The 15,599-nt window shown below is 48.8% G+C and overlaps 6 protein-coding genes across 6 annotated transcripts; 4 read left to right on the forward strand and 2 right to left on the reverse strand.

The window, feature by feature from the left end:
- Nucleotides 1–84: 84 nt before the first annotated feature.
- Nucleotides 85–1,930, forward strand: SPPG_00974 (uncharacterized protein). The gene is made up of 2 exons (XM_016749300.1): nucleotides 85–1,843; nucleotides 1,910–1,930. The coding sequence occupies exon 1, from the start codon at nucleotides 257–259 to the stop codon at nucleotides 1,658–1,660; it is 1,404 nt and encodes a 467-aa protein (XP_016611529.1). The 5' UTR covers nucleotides 85–256; the 3' UTR covers nucleotides 1,661–1,843; nucleotides 1,910–1,930.
- Nucleotides 1,681–6,848, reverse strand: SPPG_00975 (CMGC/CDK protein kinase). Its single transcript, XM_016749301.1, has 8 exons — nucleotides 6,211–6,848; nucleotides 6,069–6,150; nucleotides 5,913–6,003; nucleotides 5,684–5,844; nucleotides 5,412–5,623; nucleotides 5,130–5,348; nucleotides 4,920–5,054; nucleotides 1,681–4,860 (listed from the first exon to the last, which is right to left on the reverse strand). Exons 1-8 carry the CDS (start codon nucleotides 6,789–6,791, stop codon nucleotides 1,824–1,826), a joined length of 4,518 nt encoding a protein of 1,505 aa, XP_016611530.1. The 5' UTR covers nucleotides 6,792–6,848; the 3' UTR covers nucleotides 1,681–1,823.
- Nucleotides 6,849–7,594: 746 nt separating this feature from the next.
- SPPG_00976 (poly(A)-specific ribonuclease) lies at nucleotides 7,595–11,891 on the forward strand (the record flags this gene model as incomplete). The annotated part of the gene is made up of 19 exons (XM_016749302.1): nucleotides 7,595–7,683; nucleotides 7,794–7,917; nucleotides 7,994–8,184; nucleotides 8,247–8,448; nucleotides 8,509–8,988; nucleotides 9,046–9,418; nucleotides 9,484–9,975; nucleotides 10,040–10,061; nucleotides 10,128–10,239; nucleotides 10,300–10,360; nucleotides 10,416–10,513; nucleotides 10,579–10,688; nucleotides 10,754–10,868; nucleotides 10,926–11,106; nucleotides 11,159–11,208; nucleotides 11,277–11,361; nucleotides 11,431–11,497; nucleotides 11,558–11,645; nucleotides 11,706–11,891. 19 exons carry the CDS (start codon nucleotides 7,595–7,597, stop codon nucleotides 11,889–11,891), a joined length of 3,126 nt encoding a protein of 1,041 aa, XP_016611531.1.
- A 98-nt stretch (nucleotides 11,892–11,989) lies between these two features.
- On the forward strand, nucleotides 11,990–13,618 carry SPPG_00977 (uncharacterized protein; the record flags this gene model as incomplete). The annotated part of the gene is made up of 2 exons (XM_016749303.1): nucleotides 11,990–12,205; nucleotides 12,275–13,618. 2 exons carry the CDS (start codon nucleotides 11,990–11,992, stop codon nucleotides 13,616–13,618), a joined length of 1,560 nt encoding a protein of 519 aa, XP_016611532.1.
- On the reverse strand, nucleotides 13,460–14,928 carry SPPG_00978 (uncharacterized protein). The gene is made up of 2 exons (XM_016749304.1): nucleotides 14,772–14,928; nucleotides 13,460–14,690 (listed from the first exon to the last, which is right to left on the reverse strand). Exon 2 carries the CDS (start codon nucleotides 14,583–14,585, stop codon nucleotides 13,698–13,700), a length of 888 nt encoding a protein of 295 aa, XP_016611533.1. The 5' UTR covers nucleotides 14,586–14,690; nucleotides 14,772–14,928; the 3' UTR covers nucleotides 13,460–13,697.
- SPPG_08892 (uncharacterized protein) lies at nucleotides 14,535–15,255 on the forward strand. Its single transcript, XM_016757040.1, has 2 exons — nucleotides 14,535–14,722; nucleotides 14,792–15,255. The coding sequence occupies exons 1-2, from the start codon at nucleotides 14,543–14,545 to the stop codon at nucleotides 14,960–14,962; spliced, it is 351 nt and encodes a 116-aa protein (XP_016611534.1). The 5' UTR covers nucleotides 14,535–14,542; the 3' UTR covers nucleotides 14,963–15,255.
- Nucleotides 15,256–15,599: the final 344 nt, after the last annotated feature.

Consider the following 15,599-nt stretch of genomic DNA (forward strand, 5'->3'; position numbering starts at 1 on the left):
AGCCCTTGTGACATCACGAGTCACGTGCCTAATTGAACGCTGCGCAACTCTTTTTTGGAACACTTTAAGCACACGACTGGCACAAAACGGCCGCGCTTCCACGATCATAAACAAAAGTTTATTTTTTTTTTTATTATCGATTTTGGGGATATGGCTTTTGTGGATTTTGCAAGGATGAACAGTATATAAAGGGATAGGACGGGTTGTGGTAGATCCCCATTCATCGCGACCTTGTCGTTGTCGTCGTCGTCAAAAGATGGCCATTGAACACCCCCCTCTCAAAGTTCTTGTTCACAACAAGGTCCTCGCTCAGCACATTAAACAATCTTACACTCGCAAAGATATCGAGTCCATTTGGTCTCTGCTCAATGCCAAAAAGTCGCTTGATTTCCCAACTGTAACAGGGAGAGGTCTCTTCAAGGCCGCCCTCGCCCACTCGGAAGATGAATCTGATTATACCGGCTACGACAATGTGTGGGTCCGTGATAATATCCACGTTGCCCATGCTCACTGGGTCATAGGGAAAGCCGATGCTGCCGTACGAACCATTGATGATTTGGCGGCCTTTTGGTTAAATCCAACGAGTGAAAAGAGATGGAAGGATTGCATTACCCAAAAAGTAGATTACAATGCGGATGTCATGCAGCGACCCCACATTCGCTTTAACGGAACATTGCTGCAAGAGAATGAGCAAACTTGGGCTCATGCTCAGAATGATGCCATTGGATACTTTGTATGGCTGCTGTGTTCGTTGATCAACGAGGGTCATACTACACTCGCCGAATCGCATATCCAGTTGCTGACCTTGATTCCCTTGTACTTTAATACGATCCAATTCCATCAAGATCAAGATAGCGGACATTGGGAAGAGGCTCGCAAAGTCGAGGCATCCTCCATCGGTCCGGTCACAGCCGGTTTGTCGGCTGTCCTCTCTCTCCTCTCCAAGGACCCGGCAGCCGCCAGCGTACTCCAAACGTCCTATACCAAAACCGCTCGCGAACTGTCCCTCACTACTCTCCCTGAAACCTACGTAGAGCTCATCAAGACCCTCCACACAGCCGGCACTCAGATCTTGGCAAGTCTCCTTCCTTCAGAATCACCCTCCCGGAAAACAGACGCAGCCCTTCTTTTCCTCCTCTACCCTCTTCGTCTCCCCATCCCAAATCAGACCAAGCACGAAATTATTACCAACGTTGTCAAGGACCTCGCCGGTGACTATGGTATCAGACGTTACAAGGGCGACTCGTACTGGATGGCGAACTACAAAAAGGTTTTTTCAGAGGAAAATCGTACGGCAGATTTCTCCAATGATATGTCTGCGCGTGACCAGTTCTTGAAAGAAGGGCAAGAAGCTCAATGGTGTATTTTCGATTCGATCCTGTCTTGCATTTACGGTCATCTGTACATGGAGGCCAAGAACGATTCAAACAAGACACCAGACCATCTTCAACAGCTAAAGGAGTCTCAGGTTTTGTACTTTAATCGCGCACTCGGACAAATCACCGGCAGCGAGAACTGTCCTTTTGGAGAATTTTGGTGCCCAGAGAGTTATTACATTGAGGATGGAAAGTATGTGACGAACGATGTGTGTCCCTTGCTTTGGACACAGGCGAATTTGGTATGTGCTATGAGCATGATGCTGAAGACTCTCGAGGCCTAGCATAGAGTGAGTGTAATACAGTTAGAAGCATGGGTGGTAAATGATGGTTGTATATTTTGTACAAAAACAATAAGATTCCCGAAGAAATAAATATGATATACATAACCGTCTCCTCCACAGACGAATCAACATCACCTAGAAACACCTTACCCGAGACTCAGTACTACTCCTTTCTTCGTCCAGGTGAATCCTTGGGTCTCGGCGGTAGCGGATGCCTCCGTTTCACGGACCGTTCATCTTCCTCCGCAGATCTCTTCATACGTCGCGGCGTCTCAGACTCGGATTTACGCGGTTTCCTAGACGGAGACAATGACTCTTGGTCATGAGAGTCTTTACGTTTGTCCCTTTCCGAACCAGGTTGGTTCATAGACCTCGAATCTTTGCCTTTGGCCGACAAGTTGTCCGTTTTGGTCTCACGGGTACTCGAGGTTTCCCACTTACGCTCCTCCCGTCTAGCGTCGGTGGTCTTGTGGGTATCGCTTTCCAGACTCGTTCGTCGTGACGATCGAGAGGACTCCTTTCTCCATACGTCCTTTCCTCTCCTACCTTCATCCTCCAGATGGGTCCGTCTCGACGGCGATGGGTGATGATCCTTCGATTCTTTATCCCTTCTGCCATCATCCTCCAAGGTATCTCGTCTCGACCGCGACGACCGGTGATCGTTAAATCCTTTCTCCTTCGTGGGATCATCCTCCAAACTAGTTCGTCTCGATCGTGCCGAGTCGTCATCCTTCGATTCTTTCCTCTGGTTATCATCTTCCTCCAGACCAGTTCTTCTCGTCCGCGAGGGAAAATGGTCCTTCGATTCTCTTTGCTTGCGGTCATCTCCGAAGCTAGTTCGTCTCGATCGCGACGAGCCGTCGTCCTTTGATTCTCTGATCTTCTTAGCATCATCCTCTAATTTGGTCTCTCTCAATCGCGGCGAGGTATCATGCTTCACATCTTTAGCTGACTTTCTGGTTACGGATGGACTTTTCGGATCATCCAAGCGCTTCTCATCCGACCTAGTCCCTGATTTTGTCTCCTCTTTTCGCTCTTCACGCTTCCCTATAAGATCCTCGTTATCTAAGCTTCGCCGCTTCGTCGGATGATCAGGTTCATCGTCACGTTTCCGCTTGTCACTGCCAGACTCTCTTGTTCCCAGTTTGTTCTCAGTGCTTGGGTCACGGGACGATGATTTGGGTTCATCTTTCTTCTCGCTGATGCGAACTTTTGCAGTTGAGCGGTGAATGTCTGGTTCAGACGCCTCCTCTTTACGGGTGGTTGAACGTTGAGATTCTTCCTCCTTATTTGAGTCCAAAAAATCCGATTTGGTCTCCATCTTGATACTTTCACGACCACCTCGAGGCTGTTCCCGTGCTGACTGGCGCTTGGCATCGCCGGAGGAAGCGCGATGCAACTTTGGTCGCTCTGATATGGGGAGGTCGGCGTCACCATGTCGATTGTCCCTTCGGTCTCCACGCCCTTGATCCCCCGTCCTCGATTCAGTCCTCTTTACCTCGCGCTCGGAAGTTTTTTCCGGAGTGCCGTGATTACGCACGTCCCGTCGTTGCCCTCCGCTGTCATCTTCCTTCTGACCTTGTGATGCAGCGACTGATCGACGGTCGGATTTGGAATGCCCCTCATCTCCTTTGTACTCAGTCTGGTCTTTATCGCGAGGTTTATGTACACCGGGACTACGACGATCATAAACGACAGAGTCTCGTTGCTTCTCCTCTGACTTTGCATCCACTTTTCCTGCAGCCTTTTTCTCATCAGATTTTTTGTCCAATACCATGTGATTGTCTCTCTTATCCCTTTTGTGATCGTCGCTCTTCCTTCTGCTATCATGAATCCTTCTTCCTTCGCGATCATCCCGCTTGTTGTTATGGTGTTCCTTGTCCGTCCGTGTGTGATCGGACTTTTTGTCCACCAGTGCGCGATCATCTCGCTTATCATGTTTGTGGTCCTCACTCTTTCTGCCGCCATCTGCTTTCGTCCCCTCGCGATCATCCCGCTTGCTGCTTTTGTGATCCTCGTCCCGTCGTTTGTCATCCGATCTCTTGTCCGTCTCCCTACAATAGTCACGGGTATCATGTTTGTGTTCCTCGCTCTTTCTGCCGATATCTGTTTTGGTCCCCTCGCGATCGTCCGGCTTGCTGCTTTTGTGATCTTCGTCCCCTCTCTTGTCATCCGGCCTTTTATCTATCGCTCCACGATCTTCTCGCTTATCGTGTTTGCTACCTTCGCTCTTTCTGTTAGGATCAGATACTTTGTCCCCGTTGCGAGAATTCCCCTTGTCGTGTTTTTGTTCCTCATCCTTTTGTTTCTCGTCGGACATTTTATCTACCTCGCGGTCCTTTTGATTGTGGCGCTCGTGATACATACCCTTTCTCTTGTCATCAGCCTTCCTATCCAGGTATCGATTATCCAACATTCCATGCGATCCATTTACGTCCCTTTCCTTCTCGTCAGCATTCTTCTCCACCGCTCGCTGTTCCGGCGTGTCGCGTGACTCCTCCTCCCTCTTCCGTCCCTCCCGCGCCCGTTCTCTATGACTCTGTCGATCGGAAGGGGTCCTATGACCTTGAGCAGGTTTCAAAATTGGCTCTTCGTTCTTTGCGTTTCTGTGGCTCCTTTCCTCCCTGGCCTCATGATTGGGAATGTAGACATCGCGACCTCGTCCTCTGTCATCCTTCGTGCTGCGTTCTCGGTCTCCGCGCCCGCTGGTCTCACTAGTAACGCTATAATGATCATGACCGGACCTTCGCCCTCTGTCATCCTTTACTGACGATGCGGCATGACTTTCACGCTCGGTCCGGTCGTCTCGCCCACCGCTCTCGCCACCAGGGACGTACCGGTCGTGCCCACCTTTTTGCCACCTCTCATCCTTCCCCACCGAATCTGCCCGATTCCCATATCTACTCGAGCGGTCCCCATTCCAATCGTCCCGCTCATCCCTAATTCCAGAATTATACCGATCCAAGCGATCTCCCCCTCTTCCTGACATCCCGACGTCGGCAAGTCGTCGCCTTCGAACCACCTTGCCAGATCTCAATCTAAAGGCATCTGAATGAACGGGTAGCGGCGGTGGAAGATGCTCCAGTGGTGCCAGGCCTGGTATCATTCTGGACAAGTTGGCTCGCTCATTAAAAGCTCGGGCGGCTTGTTCGTGCCGGAGTCGCATGCCATATTCATGAGATTCTTCCCATGTCGGAAAACTGGAGATGGACCAAACGCTCAATATTCCATTCTCGATTGAAAATATAATTTAACATACTCTGAAGTATTGGGTTCCGCGGCCCTAGGCTCTACCAAGAAGTAATCGTGCCGAAGAGCCTCATCGGCAGTTGGCCGTCGGTCAGGGTCCAGATTTAGAAGATAGTCGATGAACGCAATCGTTTGAAAATCCAACCTGGCGTAGTGATATAACCAAGTGAGCAAGAATGAGCAAATTTTGATGTCTACACCGCGGGTGAATGCTGCTTACCGTTCACTAGAGTAAGCATCCCAAATCCTTCTCGGCTGTGGCTGAGGAGTGACAGTTCCATCTTCCAACTTTGGAAACTTCCCCTGACGTTTTCCATTAGAACTTCGATAATCCGCCGGATCAGGTGTCCCGCATATCGAAAAGATTTTTTCAATCAATTCCACTTCCGTAGCACCTTTGAATATAGGCCGTCTGTCCCACATTTCAGCAAAGATACAACTGTCGAATGTATGATTAACTCTTCACGATTGAAGTATAGTAGCAATTCTGGCAATAACTCACCCTATTCCCCACATATCAACTGCAGCAGTATAATCTTGCTTCCCCAGTAGAAGCTCGGGAGCTCGATACCACAGCGTCACCACTGTGGGGGTCAGCCTCCGACCCGCGCTTGGATCAAATGAGCGCGCCAATCCAAAGTCTGCGATTCTGAGATTTCCACCGTTGTCAATGAGGATATTTGCTGATTTCATGTCACGGTGGAGTATATTCCGCTTTATACGAGCGCAGCATGAGTTCACGCCTTATCTGACCAATATGATATCATCACTAACTTGGTGGAGATACAGTATGCCATCCAGCATCTGCTTTGTGAATGATTTAATGTGAGATGGGTCGAATGTCACTTGAGGATTGTCTAGTAGTCCGCTAAGATCGTGCTTCATGTACGGAAAGACCATAAATAATGTCGCCACTTCCTCAGCCCGACGGTCACCTTGAAGATGAAAGCTAACTCAATCGGCCGGTCGTCTTAAAATTAGAAGAAGACAGAATAGCGCATACCTCTTCGCACAGCAATCTCTTCGAGATTAATGAGGTTGGGGTGACGAAGAGACTTCAAGATTGCGATTTCTCGTACAGCAGTAATAGGTAGCTAGAATATAAACAGCTTGTTAGGCAACAAGCACCAGACGTGAAAATCAAAATACAAGTACCCACTCCATCTCTGTCCTTGTGCAGAATGATCTTCTTCAGTGCTACTTTTCTTCCGGTAGATTTATGCTTTGCTATAGTTACCTCCCTTTGAGATGATAATAAGCCGCAAGTCCACCTTCCGGTAAATTGAACGTACTCAACTCACCCAAATGTCCCTTCCCCGACCTTCTTAGAGCTCTCAAACTCACTTATGTCCGAGGTTCCTGTGTAGGCACTAAGCGCTTGTGACAGAGGGACGTCAACGTCGTGGAAATTAGGAGATAGATATGGCGTTGGGGGGCTTTTGAAAAGTTCGAGAAACTCGGGCGGTGGGGAAGGGCGACGAACGTCTGGTGCAGCACGTGATTTGTGATGCGCTGATGGTCGAGGAGACGTGCGATTCGACTCTGGGGGAAGAGATGTATCCCTCGTTGACGATTCGGACATCTCACCTTCTTCTAGTTCATTTGAAGGACTGCGTTGTTTTGTATCTGGCTTGATTTTTTTTACATCTGGTTTTCCTTCGTCGCCCACCTCCGAGATTGGCCTCTTGACTCCAGCAGCGGGTTCTGAGGACCTTTCCTTCGGTTGAAGCTTTTCCCCATTACCATCCTCCTGGCTGACCTCTGCGGGCCGCTTGAATGTGTCTGGTTGCGGTGATGTCGATTCCAGTGACGTTTCCTTATGGTCCGGTGAGTTCGTCTTTGCGGATTTGTCATTGACGGCACTACTGGTTTCTTCCGCCATTCTGCATGGGCGCGCAGGTAGCTGAAAGAATAATGTCGACGGTGAAGGCCAAAGGGCAAGATGGCTAAATGGAATGGAGTCTTTGGAAGCACGGATGAAGATCGGAGCCATGAGGGACGACTGTGGCGTTGGTGTGGCTCGTGCTGGCGCGTGGATGACTCACTCAGCGAGTGCTCCAACTTCCGCTGGTGATCTGTTTGGTGACGATCTGACACGGGCTGTAGATTGGACTAGTGAAGGACGGTCGTAACAAGTAGCAAACGAGTGCCCGTGAGACTTATGCCTCATGGCTCAAAGTTGGACGGAAGTGCGACGAGTAGGGCTGGGTAAGCGCTCATAAGCAGGAAGGAAGGAAGGAAGGGAGGCATGGCGACGGATTCCAGAGAAAGAGGGTCGTGCTCACTCTATCGCAGGCGAAGGCAGACTACGACTGAGCGAGCATGGCCCATGGTCCTCAGCCTTGTGCCTCCTCATGGCGATATCAGTCTTCTTCGTAGCATTGATGCCTGGATGGTAATATTCCCCTAGGCACCGTACTTGCACCTGTTCAGCCGATATCTTGTCTCACTTTCGACCCACTTGAAGAGCTATTGTGGACAGGCGGGGAAAATGTAAACATTGTGTAAATTCAATTTGATATAGTCATTGCGTCGGATTAGTTTTTTCTTACCCCCTGCCGCTTGTCCAAATCTTTTTGTTTGCGTCTGCCGATAATATAGGGCCAAATTTCCTCCCTGTTTATTTCCTCCGGCGATCTTGCCAGATACACCAGCTTTCCTGCACATGCTACTCGGGCGCATAAGATGTTGTTAAATGACCAAGGCTTGTTTTCCATTGGGGGTAAAAATATTCGTCACACACATCGACGTGGGTTAATGAAATGGAACATAAGGTATCTTTGAAGCGAAGTTATTCAACCTTGGGGCTTTCGACATGCATTTCGGATGGAGTAATGGCATGATCTCTCTTAACACTACTTGCAATAATGGTCGGTTCATCTAGCATCGATCCGGGACACACACCCTTGAGCATGTCTTTCACCAATACAACATCCGAACTGTTGGTCGCGACCTCCAGTCGATCTCTCATGCTGATAAATTTGTTCCGAGGGAGTATTATTAGGCAGGTGCGTAAAGTCCTGCAAGCCGGATCATCTCATTTGTCGGCGCCGTCTAATCCTTCAGTTGTGTAATCATCTTAAGTTGGACGTTGATGATAATGTGACAGTCATGAAACAGGCGAGGGTAATTTGCTGCGGGACAGCAACAGGTCGAGTTGGACTCCGAGATCCGCGCACGTTGAAGGAGGAGCACAGTTTGATGGCGCATACGGGTACCATTGGAGATTTGGACGTTGCAGGAAACATCATGATCACTTGCGGATTTTCTGCAAGGTTTGTGGTAGAAGTGATATGCAGAAATTGCTGAGTTGATGGCTTAAGTGTGCTTTTATCAGAGGGAACAAGATGATGACGGATCCAATGATAAAACTGTTCGATATACGCACAATGAGGGCATTACCACCCATTCCTTTTCCTTCCGGCCCAAACTATCTGCACTTCCACCCCAAAATCTCCTCAATAATCCTTGCCGCGTCCCAAAATGGTCAATTTCAGCTCTGTGATGTTTCTAATGCGTCTAATGTCCGATTTTTCCAGGTAAGCCTCAATATCGAAGAGCATTGGTTGAAAAGGGTTAAGTTGAAAACTCTGTCACAGGCAAATATCAGTGGGTTCCTGAACTCTATCGAATTCTCCAGCTCCGGAGAGATGCTTGCTTGTGGTGACTCTTCCGGAGTCGTGTCACTATGGACCGAGAAGCCAGACTGTCGAGTAAATCTGTTTTCTCGGCCAACCGAGTTTGCTGACACTCCCGCACCGCCGCCAGCAGTGGAAATAGGAGACAAAAGTCCACTTTCCTTGATCGGAATGCCATACTACACCTCCGAATTGCTCTCCTCCTGGCCAGCAAAGCTAACGTTCGAAGCCGGACAACCGGCACCGAAGATTCCGCCAGAAGTCCTCGCGAACGTGAAGATGATAGACTTTGTCGGATACGCCCCCAACCCTGGAACCTTTAAACGCAATCAAAATTTGGCAATGGCCCGTAAGGCCCGAAAAGAAATGCTCGATGTTCCCAAATTCAGATCTGAGCAAGATCGCGAAAAGTACTTTGGCAAGAATACCCAGGGTCGCGATGTAAGCTAACAAATGGTGGTTTCATATCTCGAGATAACTTCTTAAACAAGTCCCTAGACACCGCAAGGCGTCGATGAAGAGGTTGTAAACGCCGTACCGCTCGCGAACGCTATGCCCAAATACTATCGTCGGGTCGAAATCAAGTACAGCAAATTTGGCGTGGAGGACTTTGACTTCGGCTTTTACAATAAAACATCGTATGGAGGTCTCGAAACCCATATTGTGAACTCTTACTGTAATGCCATGCTGCAAGTCCTCTTCTTCACAACACCTTTGCGCGAGATCACAAAAGCACACATCAATGCGAATTGTCCAAAGGAGTATTGCCTATCGTGTGAGCTCGGATTCTTGTTTAGAATGCTGGAAGATGCCAAAGGCGCAAACTGTCAAGCTACGAACTTCTTGAGGGCTTTCAAAACAATACCGCAGGGTTAGTTGCCACGACACCTCTATTCTGGCTTTCATATACTAAGGGAAGCCTTCGCTATCACACAGCCAATGCCTTGGGGTTGTTTGAGCCGGATCAACCAAATCCGTCGACGTCGTACGCCACCCTCATTCAAAACTTCAATCGCTTTGTTTTGGAACAACTGCAGTCCGAGCTCGGCATGCACATGGGAACGGTCATCATCCATCGGGACTATGACAAGGACCAGATGCCTTCGGTTATGCAGCAGATCTATGGGTTAAAGTTGCAAGCTATTAGCCATTGTCAGTGCAATAGCCAGCAGGCACGAGATACGTATCCTTTTGTAGTGGACTTGACATATAGTTGGAAGGGTTCACATGCGAAAAGCACAAAAGATCGGTTCGGAGACGTACTTCAGCATAGTATAAATCGCGCTTCTTCGACCAAGGCCTGGTGCAACAGCTGCAAACGCTACCAGCCGACAACTCAGTTTCGGCGGTTACAACGTCCTCCAAATGTCATGAGTATCAATGCGGGCGCTACTACCGAAGAGGATCTTGACCTCTACCGTTCAGAAGGTAAAAGAGTTTGGTCTTCAGGATTGTACTGTTATAGCTCGTGGTATACTAATCCACTGCACAGATAAGCCGTGGCTCCCTCCACGGTAAGGTGCAAACTGCGCTTATTTTGCTGTAGACGGACAGACCTAAGGCGTATCTTTGTGGCACAGGATTGCGCTGATCCTGGATGGTTCAAAACTCACAGTTAAAGAACTGGGTGTGGATGAGACCAGCATCGACATCGCCAGTGAGACGGCGGAGGTGGCGATGTACGATTTGATGGTGCGGGTAGATATGAGACATTGTTAGTCAGTGGTATTGCGCTGATTGATGGGCATGTAGGCGACGGTGGTGGAAATTCGAGAAGGAAAAGAAGTGCCACATTTGGTGGCCCATGTGCGAGGTAATGCACCATTGACAGTTTCGGGAAACATTGGCTAATCTCGTTGCTTCCATAGTTGATGATGGAGAAAGCGTCCCAAGTTGGTATGTCTTCAACGATTTTCTGGTCCAACCTGTGCCCGAAATTGAGGCACGACAGTTCAGAAAACGGAAGGTATCACTGAAGTTGGTTATATGAAATGTATTTTATACTTCTTATAATGCGTATTGGTCTTTTAGATTCCATCTGTCATACAGTACAGACGAACAGATCTTAAGCAAGTGCAGGACCTCAACTCGTTACGGACCAGTCCTGATCCGACGTACCTACGCACCATGGTGCTTCTCAAGTATGTCAAAGACTATCTATTGATTGGTTAGGATACGCTTGTGCTGAACACATTTTTATGGAAAGCCGTCGACGAGAAAAAGATCTAAAGATCAGCTATAAACTGTTAAAGCCGGAGGAACTTCCAACTAAGCCCGGATTCCTCTGTGCTTTAGACGCCGAGTTCGTAGCCTTGAGCAAGGTAGGAAGCCGCGCCATATGAGTTGTGTTTGAGCAGCCAGCGCTGAACCACTAGCAGGATGAAACGGAGATCCGGAGTGATGGCACACGATCGGTGATCCGCCCGTCACGACTAAGTTTGGCACGTGTTAGTGTCCTCCGTGGCGATGGACCGGAAGAAGGCATTCCTTTCATCGATGAGTACATATCGACAACAGAAGACGTAGTGGATTACTTGACCGAGTTTTCTGGCATCAAAGGTATGGTCTCCAGCAACTCGCGGCAAAAGTAAGCCGCTAAGCAGTTATGCAGCTGGCGATCTGGATATCGCCCATTCAAGGCACCCGTTGGTTTCTTTGAAGGTATGCCCCAGTGTTGCATTTGGTATGCGGTTGCAGTGTGGTAGTGAACCTTGTCGCAATCCCGTTAGTCGTCATATAAGAAGCTGCGGTTATTGGTCGACCTGGGATGTGTTTTTGTGGGCCATGGCTTGAAGAAAGATTTCCGGATCATCAGTATGTGCCACTCCATCACCTTGCTGCCATTCGTTCGTCTTCGAGGCTGATACAGCTCTTGTCACGTAGATATATTGGTCCCGCCGGAACAGGTTATTGACACAGTTGATATTTTCTTCATACAGAGTCGGCAAAGGTGAGACCACCTGTCTGATTTACTATTCCTATGGACGCCTGTTTTCTCACCCGACCTCAGGAAACTCTCCCTGCGCTTCTTGGCGTGGTACGTGTTACGGCAAGATATTCAGACAGATATGCACGACAGTGTGGAAGACTCGCGAACGGTATGCTTTTTTTGAATGGAGCTGCGGTTGTATCTCTTCATTTACTTCGCTATACCTTAGGCGCTTGCATTGTACAAAAGATATCTGCAGCTGAAGCGAGAAGGACGTTTTGAGCAATATTTGGAAGAAGTGTACGAAGAAGGTCGGCGAACAAATTTCAAGCCGCCGTCGAAACCCATGGCCCCTTACGAAGGACAGACGTTTACGGTTGCTGGGGTGAATATAACTGAGCTCCCACCTCAATAGAATTTTGTGTAGTTTGTTTATATATGAACTCTATCTATTGCCAATACCCGCGATCAAAACGCGGACGCATTCTTTGTCGCACTTGACTCGAGATCATAATGCCAACCTCCCAGAACCTCGATCCACAAAGCGCACACGATGTACTCTTTCGCCAAGCATGTGCATTGCATGCTCGCTCACAGAGTCTACTTGCGGATATTGATGAGATAATTTCCCAAGCGGACACCGTCGGAGCAACCGCGAGATCTACGCTCGCAGGAGGACTACACAAACTCAGGTCAGTTACCAGAGCTGAGAACAAATTCCTTGAAAAGGTATGATTACCAGATAGTCCTTTTTCCATCTCAAACTCTTGAATAGGTTGCTCACTGGCTTCCTCCTAGCTAGTCTCCACCCCAACTTCCATTCGACCTGCACACACATCCTGTTCCAACATCCCTTACCTCAGTGCCGTCTTTCGCCTTGTTCGAACTGAACCAGGTGTGACCCACGTCTTTCATACCTTTAATTATGCGCACGAACCAGGTGGGCCCCGCCGGGAGTCGATAAGAGTAGATATAGTGGCACAGAAAGGACAACAATGGATCAAAGTAAAAGCGTCCGCGTTAAAAGGATTCCAGAATGACCTTTGCGACGAGGAGGAAGAAGAAAGTGAAGAAGAGGAAAACTCTACGCCAAGCTCGAATGATGATTCGAACAAGACACTTCAGGCGAATGGAAGGACCGTACTTGATGGATTTTCTCCTCCGACTTTACCTATTTATCAACAAGCAAAAAGACTGCTAATGGCAGCGGAGCAGAACTCTCTCCATTATCAGACGCCGACAGTGGTCATGAAGTTTGTAGGAAAGGAGGAGGTGGACATGCGTGTACAGGATACTCTGCGCTCAATGGGCATTCTGGTGGAGATACATGGAGATAATGCAAACATCGACCCAAAAGAGCTTGGAAAGACCTACAACGATTCGCAGATCCGCAATGGGCCACCGGATCCTTCGTCCACAAATAGGGGACCTCCCTCATTTAACAACGAAGCCTCCGTCAGTAGATTACAAACAGATGCCACTCTTCATCCAGGAATCGCTGACACATTGAATCTCGATGTGACAACCCTCATCGCTCTCGTCACTGACATAACACATCGATTGGACACCATCCCTGTGGCTGCATTCGATATCCCGTCGCTCCAGCTCCAGGCTTCTCAAGAGACTCGACGACCCCTCTTACCCACTCTGCGCGATATGTTCCACACACGCTACCTTGTAACGACCTCCACTGCACTCCGCAAATTTGTCGACATTCTCAAGGTTCTAGGTGGCCCAACGGAGCAGCTTCGAGCGAAGAATCTAATAATACCTGGAGAATTAGCAACGGACGTCATGGCGGAGTTGGAGGATTATGGATCAAATACGGCAGCAGAAGACGACGCATCTGATGTACGCGTTCACGTCATCGAAGACAGTGCCTCAGAGAGATTTGTTCATCTTGTTGGTGCTCGCGGAACTACTGGGAAAATTCAGAAGCATCATGTAGCGGTTTTTGGAACTGGTGATCGCTTGAGGGCAACCACCGTCACAGCGAATGCGTGGGTAGAACGGACGCTATTGGACGCGGGTCTTGGAGAACTAAGTCTATGGATACACGAGCCACGATCCCTCGTAGAACTTAGGGTGAAAAAGTATAGGGAAACAGAATGTGGTGAAGCTACGGAACCTACTGCTACATAAACTATTTGTGATATATCTACAGTCTAGGTTTTGTATAAATAGTGATTGGCTGTTTGCCGCTTGTTGAGCTCATGCAGGATCATATGTCTGAGATTCTCGGTTTCGCTACCATCCACAGAGTTGTACCAAAATGAAAGGTCTTCATCTCCACAATTTCCAGCCCCGCCTTCTTCACTAAACCTTCAATATCTCTATTCCACCAACAGCCCCACTTGACGGCATGTTCAGTCGCCGTCTTATCCAGCGCGTCATTGAGAAAACCGTATCGTCCTCTTCCATGCTCTAACAATAACACTCTCCCATCCGGCTTACAGCATCTCGCCATCTCACGCAGGGCTGCAACGGGGTCTGAACAAGAACACAGCCCAAATGTATCAATCACCGTATCATATTGACGGTCGTTTACAGGCAAAGCCTGAACATTCATCATTTCAAACGACGTTGGGGGAAAGCTGTGTTTGGCGCTTGTCATAGATCGGTACCGAGTATATGCCTTATGAAGCATTGGCTCCGAGGTATCCGTTAACGTCAAACGTTTTATCGCCGGGTTTTGGGTGTAGTATTCCAAATTTCGTCCTGTCCCTGTCGACACCTCCAGCACGGAGCCGGAAGCCCGCTCAACCAGCTCCTTTCGGCGGGATCCAACCCTCATCAACCACTCATCCCATCCGATTTTACCGTCATATTCGGGAGCTAGGGCATCAAATACGCCAGGATATGCGTCTTGTTGTGAGGGATCCGCGATGCCTGGCGCTGGCGGTGGAGCGGAATAGATCCTGTAAGCGTGGTAAGACGCATATGAAGTTGTTGCGTATACCCCCAACCCAGTTGTGAGGAGCATAAAGTGCCGAGGAGTGAATGGTGGCATGGTGCAGAATTCCTCTACGATCAGGAGGAGCTCCCAAAGATCTGCGTCGTTCAGCAATGCGTAGTCACGTGCTAGATCACCCTGCGCTGTTTCCTCCATCGGCTTTCACCGAAACATCTTCCTTCGCCATGGCATCTCCCCCCGTTATTTCGTCACCTGCGGGTGATCCCTCTCTTCTCGAGGAAAAGCGATGTCGCGATCAGGCTGTTCTTGTGGGCGCATCGGCCTCGTTATTCGTAAGTATACAGGCTGTGTACTTTGAGTAACCTTGCCAAACCTACCTACACTACTACTTTCCGCGCAAGGCGTTTGTATTTACTGTATTCAGGCGTAGACCTGGCGCTGGTTCAGCGCTGGCGCGATCGCCAAATGGGATGGCCTTGATTGCAGGTGTGACTTCCGCTGGGGGATACGGCGTATATCGATTATCGTATGCGCGATGCAAGGAGAGAGCTGTTCAGAAAAGCACACCCTGATAGTGCAGATTACAGTCCCACTATATTGCCCGTTTTCTAGCTGTTGGGCCTGTAAGGGAAGCTGCCAGCCGGATCATTACCAGTGATGTTTTCACGAAAAGAGTCACTTGAGTGAGTAGGCGGTCTCGGACGACAGATCTACGACCAGTTTAATTAGAGAAGAGCGTTGGTCTAGTGGGAATGGGGGGGAGACTTAGCATATGTAGAATTGACTCTGCGGTTCCATTCGCCGACATAATAAAGTAATCCTCAGCTACAGATTCTCTTGTATTCACCTGGCGAGGAGTCTGTCCACGACAACAAGCTTACGGAAAGGGCAGGCAGCATATGGAAAATGGAAACATTTCCTAGAAGAGGAGGTCAAGGAGGAATGGAGTAGCGCGCTGAAAACGAAGTGCCGAATGGCGAATGGCACTCACAGGGGGAACCAAGTCAACGCCCCAAATCAGGTGTCGGCAAATGCCAGCTGGCAGTTCCATCCGGCGCAATGAATTCTATACAACAAAAGTGAAGAGATACGTCCATTTATGAAGAGATACAGCCTCATCATGATATACACACAGAAAAATAAACTTAAATACAAATGACATATCCATCAACGTTATCCCAGCATTGATACTTCGCACCAACCAAGTCA

The sequence above is a fragment of the Spizellomyces punctatus genome (genome assembly GCF_000182565.1).
Source record: "Spizellomyces punctatus DAOM BR117 chromosome Unknown supercont1.2, whole genome shotgun sequence".
Classification (NCBI taxonomy): Eukaryota; Fungi; Chytridiomycota; class Chytridiomycetes; order Spizellomycetales; family Spizellomycetaceae; genus Spizellomyces; species Spizellomyces punctatus.

What these genes read in the sequence shown, in the direction of transcription:
- SPPG_00974 (XM_016749300.1), top strand. Translation starts at nt 257, where the DNA reads ATGGCCATTGAACACCCCCCTCTCAAAGTTCTTGTTCACAACAAGGTC.
- SPPG_08892 (XM_016757040.1), top strand. Translation starts at nt 14,543, where the DNA reads ATGCGTAGTCACGTGCTAGATCACCCTGCGCTGTTTCCTCCATCGGCT. An exon ending in GCGCATCGGCCTCGTTATTC is followed by an intron (nt 14,723 to 14,791) that starts GTAAGTATACAG and finishes TTTCCGCGCAAG; the next exon opens with GCGTTTGTATTTACTGTATT.
- SPPG_00975 (XM_016749301.1), bottom strand. Translation starts at nt 6,791, where the DNA reads ATGGCGGAAGAAACCAGTAGTGCCGTCAATGACAAATCCGCAAAGACG. An exon ending in GCATACTGTATCTCCACCAA is followed by an intron (nt 5,624 to 5,683) that starts GTTAGTGATGAT and finishes GCTCGTATAAAG; the next exon opens with CGGAATATACTCCACCGTGA. An exon ending in GATGCTTACTCTAGTGAACG is followed by an intron (nt 5,055 to 5,129) that starts GTAAGCAGCATT and finishes TCACTACGCCAG; the next exon opens with GTTGGATTTTCAAACGATTG.
- SPPG_00978 (XM_016749304.1), bottom strand. Translation starts at nt 14,585, where the DNA reads ATGGAGGAAACAGCGCAGGGTGATCTAGCACGTGACTACGCATTGCTG.